This window comes from Typopeltis vanoorti, chromosome 9, assembly GCF_054136105.1.
Source record: "Typopeltis vanoorti isolate ZY-2024b chromosome 9, IOZ_Tvanoo_1.0, whole genome shotgun sequence".
NCBI classification, from domain to species: domain Eukaryota; kingdom Metazoa; phylum Arthropoda; class Arachnida; order Uropygi; family Thelyphonidae; genus Typopeltis; species Typopeltis vanoorti.
In genome coordinates, this window is record NC_143557.1 from 72,366,947 (window position 1) to 72,380,961 (window position 14,015).

The 14,015-nt window shown below is 34.6% G+C and overlaps 1 protein-coding gene across 1 annotated transcript in view; it reads left to right on the top strand.

Moving 5' to 3' along the window:
* galla-2 (MIP18 family protein galla-2) overlaps positions 1–14,015 on the top strand; it is a 44,918-nt gene that overhangs the window by 300 nt on the left and 30,603 nt on the right. The window contains exons 2-3 of the mRNA XM_090397429.1: positions 5,093–5,160; positions 6,074–6,199. Coding sequence (XP_090253555.1) covers positions 5,093–5,160; positions 6,074–6,199 — 194 coding nt within the window. The remainder of the gene's footprint in view (positions 1–5,092; positions 5,161–6,073; positions 6,200–14,015) is intronic.

Below are 14,015 nucleotides of genomic sequence, written 5' to 3' on the forward strand. Positions count from 1 at the left end.
AAATCGAATTATGAACGGAAATATATAATGAAATGAAAATTCAGTATCTGCTATCGTGCAATATATCATACTATCGACGGTCTACACGACTTAAAACTACCTTTATTTCTAGTGACATTCACTTGGCACCCTGCATCCACTAATTTGACACAATGTGAAATCCAAAAATATAAATATTTAAAGATATTGTGCAGTTTAGCTTTAAATTAATGTAACCGTCACAGGCAGGGTAGATATTTTGTAATGTCACTGATACTGCGTCATGAAGAGCTCTCTTGATTAGGGAGAACCATCTTGATGAAGGAAAAGATAAAATTTGAAAAAAAAGATATTTTATAATGATGTAATTTGTTCAGGTTACATGATTCTATAATACCATTGGGGAAAGAATACTTATAGCATAATTATCAGACCAGAATAAAAACATTAAAAATGGAGCTGTGAGTGAAAGAAAATATTTATCCTAAATTGTAGGTTGATAATAATAATGCTTTTTTATTATTATTGGTCCCCCCCCCCAAAGAAAAATGTTTTACTCTCAGGTCATTGGGAATTAAGGAGATAGGAACAAAAGGTTTGACCCATTTTTCCAACTAAAGGGCATTGGGCATTCTCACTTCTGATTACAAGCATCCCTGTAATATAGAATTCAGTGATGGCAGTCTGTATCAATCAGTGCTCTGTTTAGGTTAAACAAGATATGAGCCATTTTTCAGAAATGAAATTTATGAAGAAATATGAAGGATCAATAAGATAAAATTTCAGGTGATTTAGAAATAGATATTAGAAAAATAAGTGAAATATTATTGTTCCCTAAGATTTTTGATGTTATAACCTTTTCCATTTATACAAAAATAGAGAATGTAAATGACAAGATACAGATGCTCAGAAGAACACTAGTCACAAAACACTATATTACTCGATCATTAATGCATTACTTTATATTATCTTTCATGTGCATATGAAATCAGATGTATTAAAAAATCTACATTCTTCAAAACTTCCAGCTTAGTATTTGAAGGAAAAAATATTTTCTTTAAATACAGATGAAGTTCAAGCTCAAAAAATAAATATGGAAAAGAAAATCTTTATTAAGAAGATTGGGTGTCACTGTAGTGCAGTTAGAAGTACCTGGAAATGCACCTTTCAATTTCTCTTCATGATGAGAGGAATTTTATATCCCCTTTTTCAATTGAAGGTTGAGTTGGCCAGTTTCACATGGAGATAGCAGAGTGTTTCCTTCCATAAAACAGGGAAATGAGAACCAAATATGCAAAATTAAGACAGAAATACTATATATGTTGTGTAGGTAGAGTGACCCCCCCCATGATAAATCCTAGGATTCCATAAAAGCTTATGTAATTATAATTTATTTGTACAGCTAATGACAGTGCTAGGTAGCACATTGATGTTTTCAAAAGATTGTCTTTACCCACTTGACCTTAAGTAGTTTATATGATGCATTCTGGCATTTTTGCAGATAGTGATCTGTTATATGAACCTTAGTTAGCCCATCCTTAGTGAGTTATCTGCCAAAGAGTTTCTCAATTATCTGATCTCATTTGGAAATTAAATAATTTCCAAATGAGATCAGAGAGATTATGTAATTGGTATATGTTAATAAAATTTACTTATTTGCCACCTTTATTTTAAATAAGTTAAGAACTTATTTAAAATAAAGCACTGTGTCCCCACTAGAATTTTCAAGAAAGCAGAAAATTTGCTATTAATTCTAATGCACCATTTTTGAAATTTGTCTTTATTATAAGATGTTACTAATTAATCGAAAAACTCACTTTAATCTCTGTTTTGAAAAAAGAGAAGTGTCTTTATTTATTTCTGAACTAATGACTCTTGTGAATGTTTTTACAAATTATGATAAAACACTAATACGAGGGTGGTCCGAAAAGTTTTCAGCCTCAACCTAGATGGCAACAATATCAGGAACATAGATGGCAACAATATCGGCAAGTTTTTTTTTTTCTAAGTTGGTACATCTGTCATAAGCATCCAGGTGAAATCTTTAAGTGTAACAACACTAGAAATCATTGATCAAGTGCACGATATGGTATTGGATGACTAGCAAGTCAAAGTACATGAAATTGCTGAGACTAGAGGCATTTCAAAAGAATGTGTAGGATATATTTTGTATGAAGACTTGCAAATGAAAAAGCTTTGTGCAAGATGGGTGCCGTGCTTGCTCACAGCAGATCAAAAATGCATTTGTATGAAAATCTCTGAACAGTGCCTGGAGCATTTTAACAAGAATAAAACTGATTTTGTGCATCGATCTATTATTATGGATGAGACTTGGACTCACCACTACACACCAGAATCCAAACAGCAGTCAAAACAGTGGACAGAAGCTGGTCGTTCAGCACCAAAGTCTGTTCCATCAGCAGCAAAGGTCATGGCATTGGTGTTTTGGGATGCTAAAGGCATTTTGTTTATTAATCATCTTGAAAAGGGTAAAACAACAACTGGGGAATATTATTATGATCTTTTAACCAGATGAAAAAATTCATAAGAAAAGACCCAGTCAGTTGGCAGAAGAAGAAATCATCCTTCATCAGAACAATGCACCTGCCCACAAAGGTGTTTTGGCAGTGGGAAAATTAAGGGATCTGCACTTAGAATTGTTGGAACATCCACCCTGTTCCCCAGATTTTGCTCCCTCTGACTTCTGTCTCTTCCCAAAACTAAAACTCTTCCTCGCTGGTCAGCATTTTTCTTCGAATCAAGAGGTGATTGCAGCTGTAGAGGGGTATTTTGCAGATCTTACTGAGAACCACTACAGGAACGGGATAATGCTACTAGAGCATTGCTGGAATAAATGTATTAGTCTTAAGAGAGATTATATTGAAAAATAAAAATTTTGAAATTATAAATTTGTTTTTTCATTGGTATGCCAAGAACTTTTGAGACCACCCTCGTATCAATGAAATCATTAGTAGACATTATAAGAAGCTTCTTCGGTGAATTTAGTACAACATGTGTCAAATAATAAGGGTCATTGCTGAAGCTGCTTTCATTAGTAAACATGTAACAGCTCATTTCAGGACTTAGTGACTTAATCATGGTGGAGTCATTATTTTCTTATGCTTTCTAGCAGTCCATGATCTTACCAACCTTCCTTTCTCATCACTTATTCTTTGCTTCATCAACTACAACTAATCCCTGCTTTGTTTAGTCTATTCCACTTGCACAGTCTCATTTTATGCTAGTTGCTGTGCTCTGCTACTCCTCACTCCAGTCTGGATGCCCTAGTTCCCTTGCTTCATTAACTTTTCCTCTCTCTCTCACACGTTTTATTTTTTCCTCTCATGGTCAATTTCTCATCCTTTCACAGTCTTGCATATTTTTTGGTTCCCTAACTTTTCCATATCAGCAATCACTTCATTTATCTTCTGCACATACTCTCTAACATCTGGTAACTGCTCCAAGTATCAATACTAAACTCAGTCAAATGCAGTCTATTTTTTTTTTTAAGCTACTTCAGCTGTCCTACAGATTTACATCATACGTTTTTTTAGAAACTGCACACCTTTCACCACACACACACACAGTTATTGCTCTTCTCTATGATTCATATCTAGGCACCATGCTATCTTCCCAACTGCACCGTTATTCTTTACCAGTTGTAAATTTAATTTAACACCTTCGCTGCCACGCTCTATTGGCATGGTCTGTTCCCCTAAGCCTAGCAATTTCACTTCTTCAAGGTCAGTACGATAATCTCATTACCGGAGGTAAGCGTCCTACGAGTATACTCGTAGTTGGCTTGTACAGAGCACATACGGTCTATGAGAATACACAGTTTTGATGCTAGCCCCACAAGCCAAGCATTTTCACTTCTTCAAGGTCACTACAATAATCTCGTTCCCGGCGGTAAGCGTCATACGAGTATACTCGTAGCTGGCTTGTGAAGCAAGTTTACCCACTACGAGTATACTCGTAGTTGGCAGCGAACGGGTTAACATTCTTTTCTTGTTTTCCTAGTCATTTATATCTCCAACTCATTCATGTTCATTCTTAATTTTAAGGAAAGGTTCCAAGAAGTGGAAAAATTATTAAATAGTTCTTGGGACATCCATATAATTTAAAGAAAGGTTCCAAAGAAGTAAAAATGATTAAATAGTTCTTGGGACATGCATATAATATGCATTCAGTACTGCCAGAAGAGAAGTAGCAAATTATGTTGACAAAGCTATCTAAACTAAACCCACTGTCAACACAGTTTTTCCAATTTTTTTGACATATTTGATGGAAACTCAGGTTTTTCATTCGTCGTTCAGGAACATCAGCAATTTACAGACAAAAGTGCTATTGGTAATGGTAGATGATGTTGCATGTAGTTATAGTGTAGACAGTGTTATGTGCGGATAGAGGTTAAGTAGTGTAGACATTTGTTTGCACAGAGTGGAGCGCCCTCCCATGATGAATCCTTGAAGGTATCACACAATTACACTGAAAGACTCGTGATTAACCCTTCTGTTCATAGTCTGCACCTCCTCTTTCCTTCTGGAAATGCATTTTCTCATTAACTGCTCTATGAGAATAAGGAGGGGAAAAAACTTTCTCCTTTACTAATTATCGCATATTTGTACAAGTTTTGGGCATGACACTCCCCACCCACTATTCTTTCCTTCCTTTCAGTCTTATGTATAACCTGTAAATTCCATCTGGCCTTATAGCTAGTGTATATACTCATTATTATTATTTTGTGACACCTCTAGGGAGCCCAAAGACTCATCGAGGGAGAGTGTGACAACTGCATCAAACATTTGAACTCCTTCCAACTACTAACTGTGCTCAAACTTGCTTAACTTTTTGAGTGAGCCATTAGTAGCAGAGGCTCTACCAATCAACCAACCTTTGCTCTTAGTTGTTTGTCTCTCCTCACTGATCTGAAATGTGATCAAATTTGTACTTATTAGTCATCTAATCAAGACTTTATAAGGAGAAATTATGGTTAATCTAATTGTAGTTATAAATCATTATAGAAATATAAACTGTGAAATCTGTATATTAGATATGCTAATTCATAAATATTTTCTTGTTACCTTAATTCTTTTTTTACATCTTGTGAGAGAAATAAATGATCCTGAACATCCGTTGACTCTTGAGGAGTTGAATGTAGTTGAGGAGAGTCAAGTGAAAGTAAGTTATTTTTTTAAATGCCAATTTTAAGATATCTTGTAGTTATTTTTGTAGTGCTTCTGATTCATTAGTAATTTTATACAGTACATTAGCAATGTGAGCCAGATGTTTCATGTTGGTTGAAAAATTTTCATGTTCAGAGATTCATCAGTGAGTATACATACGACCAGGTTCACACCAACTATTATAATAAATATGACAAGTATAAATACCATGTTGGTAAAAAATAAATAAAGCTTAATTGTATGATTGTTTCATTATAATTAAGCTGGTTCATTAAGAAAAATAATAAACACTAACAACCTGAAATTAATTGAATATACAATTGATTGTTAAACAAAGCATTTTATTCTTTAATTAATGTAGTAGTTAATTGCACTTTGTCATCAGATAGTTCATTTTCATGTTCAGAGATTCATTAGTGAGTATACTACGAGGTTCATACCAGCTATTATAATAAAGTAACTTAAAACTGGGTGAAGGACTAAAATATGTTATAGTACTCTAAATATATTATTTGAAGTTAGCATTGGCTATTATTTCAGAATGGGAGGCCTAAGCTAAACTATTAAAGAAGGATAGAAGAAGCACCAGGGATCTCCTTGGATTGGGTGACTTGTGATGCTGAAAAAATGAACTGAGATAAAATATAATACATTGACAGAAAAGAAATTTTGTGAAGAGGTTTGAATGGATGGAGGGGGAGGGGGAGAATAATAAATAATAGAACAATTTGGAAGAAAATTGTAAAATAATAAAACTAGTGATGAAATCTTATGGTGGTTTGACATATCCTTGACTGTATCTTGGAAATAATGTTTGATTTCTTTATTATTTTCTTTTCAATAATCTTAAGATTTGTAAAATTTTTTAAATATTATTACTTATTTTTTAATTTAATTTTATTTGTTAGGTTGATGATGATGCTAATGAAATAACAGTGCATTTCACTCCAACTATTCCCCACTGTAGTATGGCTACTTTAATCGGTTTAGCAATTCAAGTGAAACTGCTTCGGGCTCTTCCCACTAGGTTTAAGGTGAGTTGTTTGATCATTTACTTTATATATATCATTTGGTTCAATCACTGGTATTATATCTCTTTTGTTTTGTCTTATCTCTGATATGCTCTTAAACTGCACTTTATCCACACATGGCAGTCTTGCAATGGCAAGTAGTGCCACTTGAATTCTTCTGTAGAGGAAAGCAAATGACCATTGGATTTTCAACTTTAGTGTTTAATACTATTGTTAGATCCTGAATGAAGGAATCTTGCAAAGAAATCATTCATTCAGGGTCTAACATACTAAACTACACAGACAAAGAGGAATACCTGCACATCAGCTGAAATTAAAGTGAAACTTCTTCACATATGTATAAAAATAGCATTAATTTTATGTACCATCTACTTTAATCTATTGTGATCATACCAAGGTCGAATTAGAGAATGTCTTAAAAGAGGAATTTGTTAATATTATTTAAACCTCACTTTAACTGTATAGAATGATTGTGAGTCACCAGGTAGATATTAAGTAACAATTCATAGAAGGTATACAACTACACGTGTCCAGTGTAAGGCAGGAGCTTACGTAGATGGTACGTCGACGCGAATTCCGTGAATACAAGAGTATAACAGCAAGGGATGAACCCAAGGGGAGAAAAGATATAGGTCGTGTGCAAAAGGGACTCCGAAAAGGGGTGCTCGAATGAAGAATATAAGGGAATGAGCGCTGTATCAGCTCTCTCTTGTCTTATCGTTTTCCTGGTTCAGGAGTTAGCCGATGGTTCGAGTAAGGGGGGGGAATGAAGCATCAGTGCTACGATGTCGGACGGCGAGCTTTCCTGAGAATGGGGTAGGATTCCATGCAGAGCTGAAGGTGAAATTTCCAGTCCTAGCAGAATCGAGCCCTCGCTGAAAAGTCCCATCGAGAGGAATAGAGATGTTTCCTGAGACACAAAGAATCGAGTCCGTGTTCTGCAGGAATTATGAAGATAGCATAGCCCCTATGCTGGCATAAGGACAGTTAATGACAAGAGGTAACCAGATGTACACGTGGTGTTGAAGGACGTTGGAAAAAGTTCGGTAAAGTAGAATTACTCTATTTTGTGTTTAGAATTCCTTAGAAGAGAGAAAATTATTTGTGAATGTAAATTATGAACATTATTCTAAAGGACTTTGTGGACAGACTCTAATTAGATAGCTAGCCTCTTTTTGAGAATAAGAAGAATTGTTTGGAAGAGATCTTTTGTGTTGTATGTGATTGATTTAACATAACGAGACTGGAATTGTAGATTTATAGCAACTGAATAACATTACAATGTTTTGTATATTGTCTTATGAATTGCTTGCAGAAAGGACTTTTGGTTAAACACCATATCATTTGCTATCTATCCCAATTATCAGTTAGTTTTTTTTTTCATGCTTTATAATCTTTGATTTAAACTTAAAGTGTGTTAATCTCTTAACTTGAGTTTCCTTATTTAGTGTTGAGATGAATTGAATGCATGAAATTCTTTAGTGTATTTTGCTCTGATATTGCAATAAACACGATTTATTTGCCTAAACCTGAGTCATGCCTGACTACGAATCCGAATTACCACTTATAAAAATAGAACCTCTTTTGGCAGGAAGGAATTAGATAGTGTATATAATCATAGATTTAGGTCACGACTGCAGTCTGAATCTATACAGCCGTATTAAAGTAAAACATTGTGTAAGAGAGCCTCAGAATCTAGTTTTGTCTCCCTGAGTAAGGATATTTTCTGCTATAGGATACTGGCTGGCGCAGCATAATATAAATTTGCCAGTATCCGAAGAGGAAACAATCCTAGATGTAAATATATTAGGCCTGATATCTGAAGAAGTATAATAGCAATTGAAAGATAGAAAGAAAAGATATAAATAAGAAAAATGACATAACACTATAAAGTCATGTTTATTTATTTATTTATTTCATTTTAGAAATATCAGCATATAAATTAAAAAATATATCAATATACTTAGTAAAAAAAATTATATTATTCTAAAATAAATATAAAAACATACTCTTTTCTTTTCTGTTAATATTTCTGAAATCATTGCAAGATTTCTAAAAAAAATTAAGCAATACTTTACAGATTAGCTTTATATAACAGTTTACATTCCAAATAATGCAGTTTCTAGAGGAAAAACTGTTTGTACTACTAGTTTAAATTTTAGAAATAAGAAATCTCAGTAGAGAACTTAATGTCTTGTTTATTGAACAAGTATTAGGAGGGAGATGAAAAGAAGAACTTCAAAGTTTTGTCACATTTCCTTTTCAGATTAATGAGTGTTCAAATAAGTTTGTACATTAAGTATTTTCATAACTAAAATTTGTATGAGGATTGCTGCTAACTTCTGTGCAAACTCCTTTAAGTATCCTATAATGCAAATATACAGAATTTCTTGCTAGCTGGGGCATCACCCATTAAAGGGTCCCTGTTATTTTCATCAGGGAACCAGGGAAAACAGCTCAAGTCAGATACTGGAACAAATCTCTGAACACATCCCAACTCAAAATCAGCAGAGTTCAAGATTAGTACTATCAACATAAGATGCATCAATGAAAAAAAAAAAATGGAACCAGCAGAAGAATTGGATAAGTACTAGATCGACATAATAGGTGTGACTGAAACAAAGAAGACAAAAACAGTCAAGATCTTTCTAAGTGAAGAGTAGGAAATGATTACCAGAGATACAGAAACATTTTGAGAAACTTGGGAGAAAAGTGCAAAGCTAATAGTAATGGTAAATACCTCTGGATTTCTGTTCAGGACATGGACTAGTTATTACTAACACCATGTTCCAACATAAAAATGTGCACAAATTCACATAGAGAGGAGATGCAAGAAATAAAAGTCTCATTGACTGTGTTATAGTTGCTAGCGATGTTTTCATACTGGTTCAGAACAGAAGAGTACAGAGGATTTGAAATAGGAAGTGATCACTACTTAGTTTTGAGCAGGATAAAATTGAATTTCATATTGAATAGAAGAGTGTGTTTTAAAGTGAATCAAAGTTGAGCAGCTTTCAGAAATGAATTGTAGACTCAAATATCATTGAAGAAAAAATAAAAGAATTTGAAAACAAGAACCAAACTTGTAGATTAAGTGACAAACTCTGAAGAGAACATTGATTGATTGATTCAGACAGAAAGGCATCTGATGAGGTTGTTGCCTGTTAGAATAGAAAAATCAGAACTCCAGTGGACTCGGGAAGTTAAAGAGGCAGTTGAAGAAAAGAAGAAAAGTGTATCGATAGTTTCTGGCAAGTAAGTCAGTTGGTGCTCTTAGGAAATAGAGAGAAAAATGTACAAAAGCAAAGCATTGTATAAAATTAGCTAAACAAAAGTCATGGGAAGACTGGTAAGAACATAGAAAATAAATATTTAGAAGGTGGTAAAATATTTTGGAGGATATTGAAAAATCTCAGAAATGGAGAAAAGAGTGCTGTAAAAGAAACCAGAGACATTAAAGGTGACATGGAAACTGAACGTAAAGATATTCTAGATGTCTAGAGTAATTACTTTGAAAGACTGCTAAATGAAACAAGCGGTGGCAGCATGAAGGTAGAAAACTCCCAATAGAAATGCATTCAGAAATACGAGGGTGGTCTGAAAAGTTCTCGGCCTCAAACATAGATGACAACACTATCGGCAACTTTTTTTTTCTAAGTTGGTACATTTGTCATAAGCATCCATGTGAAATTGCAAGTCATTCTATCAAGTGGTTTGTTTTATACAGCTGTCTGAAGCAAAAGTATTGTCTGTATCCTTTGAAATGGATAAAACTGAGTATCATGCAGTTATAAAAGTCTTTGTAAAAGAAGGTTTAACACCAAATGAAATTCATTCTAAGTTCATAAAAGTTTACACCCTTCTCCTTCATTTTTGACAATTGAGAAATGGGCTGTCTAGTTTAAATGTGGCCATGCCAGCCTTAAATTTAGATGATCCATCCCAAGAACGTCCAAAAAGTGTAAACACCAGAAATCATTGATCAAATGCATGATATGGTATTGGATGACCGACGAGTCAAAGTGCGTGAAATTGCTAAGACTATAAGCATTTCAAAAGAACTTGTAGGATATATTTTGCATGAAGAATTGCAAATGAAAAAAGCTTTGCACATGATGGGTGCCGTGCAGATCAAAAATGCACTCGCATTGCAAAACAATAACTGGGGAATATTATTCAGATCTTTTAACCAGACTAGACGAGAAAATTCATGAGAAAAGACCCAGTTTGCAGAAGAAAAAAAAAATTTTTCATCAGGACAATGCACCTGCCCACAAAGGTGTTTTGGCAATGGGAAAATTAACAGATCTGCACTATGAATTGTTGGAACATCCACCCTATTCCCCAGATTCGGCTCTGTCTGACTTCTATCTCTTCCCAAAACTAAAACTCTTCCTCGCTGGTCAGCATTTTTCTTCGAATCAAGAGGTGATTACAGCTGTAAAGGGGTATTTTGCAGATCTTGCTGAGAACCACTACAGGGATGGTAATGGTGCTGGAGCATCGCTGGAATAAATGTATTAGTCTTAAGGGAGATTATGTTGAAAAATAAAATTATTTTTGAAATTATAAATTAGTTTTTTCATTGTTAGGCCGAGAACCTTTCAGACTACCCTCATACATATCCATAATTGAAGTAGAAAAAGTTACCAAAAACCTGAAATGTGAAAGTCAGCAGGAGTAGATGACATTCAACCAGAAATTCTCAAATATGGAGGTATAAAAGTTTTACAGTGGTTGCATTGCATAATTCTGCAGGCCTAGTCAGAGGGTCGAATTCCAGATGATTGGAACAGAGCTCTCATAGTACCTGTCTATAAAAAGGAAAATAAAACTGAATGTGAGAATTACAGAGGTATTTTCCTACTGAGTGCTTCTGGTAAGATTTATTGTTATTTTTATTACTGCACCCTCCATGGAGTTGGCAGACTCATCATGGGAGGTTCATTTAACTGACAATATTTATCATACCAAATCTTAAAATCCTTAACACTCCTTGCATTAACAACATATTGTGGTAATGCATTCCATTCACTGACAATTCTCCATGTAAGAAATCTATTCCTTGCATCCCTCTTTAATACTCATAATAAATTAAAAGTAGGAATAAATAAAATATACATAAATGCATGTATTTTACTTGATCATTACATTTTAAAGCTTAGTAATGACTGCTGTAATTTTTCTTAGATGCAATCTCAAATTATCACAAAAAGAGCAACTGTATTAGCTAAACTTTGCATCTCAGCATTTGCATTAAAAATGTCATGATATCACAGTCTTCTGAATCTTCATCTGGTATCAATATATATATATATATATATATATTTTCATTCTCTGTTTCTCTTCTTCTAGTATCCCTTTAGTAACTTATAAATTTCTATCATATCCTCTTCTTTGCCTCTCAGCTCAACTCTGCAACCCACACACAACAATCCATTCTCATAGGGAACATTACACAGACCTGTCACCAGCTTGGTCACTTGTCTCTGAATCCTCTCCACCACCTCCTGATCACCAAGAAATGCACATCACCACATCTGTGTACAGTAGTCAACATGTGGCCAAATCATAGCTTTATAAAGATGAATAATAACCTCTTATCTTTACTTGTCAATGTGCTCTTCAGCATCCAAGTAATCCTCTGAGCTATTTTGCCAACTTTTGCAATATGTCCTCTGAATTTCAAATCTCTATCTACCATCATCCCCAGATTACGAGCTTCATCAATATGATAATCTTTTCATCCTGAAGTCATTACCTTACATTTTACAACATTGAATTGACAACCATTGTTTTTTTGTCCACACTGTCAATTTATTTAAATCATCTTGTAAGATATCTACATCACATTTATCAACTATTGTTCTCCCTAGTTGTGCATCATTGGCAAACAACTGAATGTCTCCCCCTTCAAATCTGCTATATCATTAATATACAATTTAAAGCGTAGTGGTCCTCATACAAAGCCCTGATGCACTCAATTAGTCACTCTCATTTGCTTTGATTCCATTCCACCATACACCACCCTCTCCGATATCTATCAGCCCCCCCCCCCATCCATGCCACCAGCCTTATCCGTTCCCATTTGCTGCAACTTATGTAATAGTTTTTGATGCAGTATTCTGTCAAATGCCTTTGCAAAGTCCAGCAGTATCATGGTGTAGCCATTTTCTTTATTAAGTTCTGCTGTCATCCTATTATAAAATGTGAATAAATGTAAATAAATGAATAACTGAGGCAGGACCTGCCTCTTTTACAGAGCCATGCTGCACCCTATAAAGTATCATATTCCTATCCAACCATTCCTGAATTTTACTTTTAACAAACTTTTCCAATACTCGAACTCCAGAGATACTAATTGGTCTGTAATTGGCTACTTTAAACATGTGGAAAGGCTTATGCATTCATCATACATGGTGATTTTTTTTTAATGTTATTAATGAGAACACAGACTGATAAGAAAATAATAACTATTTATTAACTTATTGCTGATCTTTCGTTGGTAATATATCCAGCATCTTCAGAGCACAAAAGAAGTTTGTCACAGTATGCAAAACAACAACAACAATTTGGTATAATAATGGGACTAGTTCAGACAGTTGCAACAGACAACACAAAGACTTAAGTTCTAATTAGGTGTTGGGAAAAAAAAAAAAAAAACCAGAGAGAAAACTAGTATTAAATAAGACTGTCTCCTAAATTTTTGGTAAATTTATGCAGCCATACTTGTTGAGGTTTGGAGTATGTTTCAAGGCTTCTGTTGATTCCAGAAACGATATCTCTGACTTATAACGACTTCTGTATAGCACTTGTTTTTTTCCAATTGATCCTGTGTGCATTGGTATTTATGACATGGTCTGCTAGACCTGACATGCCATAGCGACTGTGCCGAATGCATTTTTTTTATGTTCACTGAGGTAGATGTCCACAGTTCTTCCTGTCTATCCATAGTAAGCTCGATCACATGAACAGGGCACTTCATAGACTCCTGGATGTGATAAAAGAAGAGATCCTCTGCTTGGATGAACGGATGAGAGTGCCAATTTGACATAGGGTTTAAGTATGGTGTGTAGTTGATGTTTATTAAGCACCTTAGCTATCTTTTCAGATGTGCCTTGAATGTATGGGATGGTGACAGTTTTGTTGTAGTCTTCTGTGGTAGACAGTGTGGGAGGGATTTCTGGGGAGCATTTAGTATTTTGTCTATCTTATGGGGGATTATAGCCATTGACTAAGAAAGTGTGACAAGAGTGAGCGAGTCCAGCAGTGAGAGCATTGTCATTGGAACAAATTGCTCTAGAGCTCTGTGGGTTAGTGTGTTTAGGATACCATACTGTTGAGATGGGTGATGATGTAATTGTTTCTATAAATATTTTCTTGTATGTGTGGGTTTTCTATAAACCGACAATGATAAGAAACCGCCTGGAAGACGTATGAATAGTGTATCCAGGAGGGGCAGACAGTCATTATCTTCCATTTCCATTGTAAAGTGGATTTTTGGTATTGGCTATTTAAATATGCTAATAATGTATCCAATGTGTCTGCACCATGTGGTCAAATTGCAAACACATCATCAACATAGCATAGCCAAAGTGCTGGTTTGAGAGTGGCTGTATTGAAGCTAGTTTTTCCAAGTGGTCTGTGTAGAAATTGGCTAAGGGAAGAGAAAGGAGTGAGCCCATTTCTATCCCATCTAATTGTTTGTATATTTTCCCTTTCCATCTGAAATAACCTGCATGTACTGTGAATTTAAATAGTTCAAATATATCGGGGGGGGGGTGACTTTAGTAAATCAAGGGGTCTCAATTAATGGTAC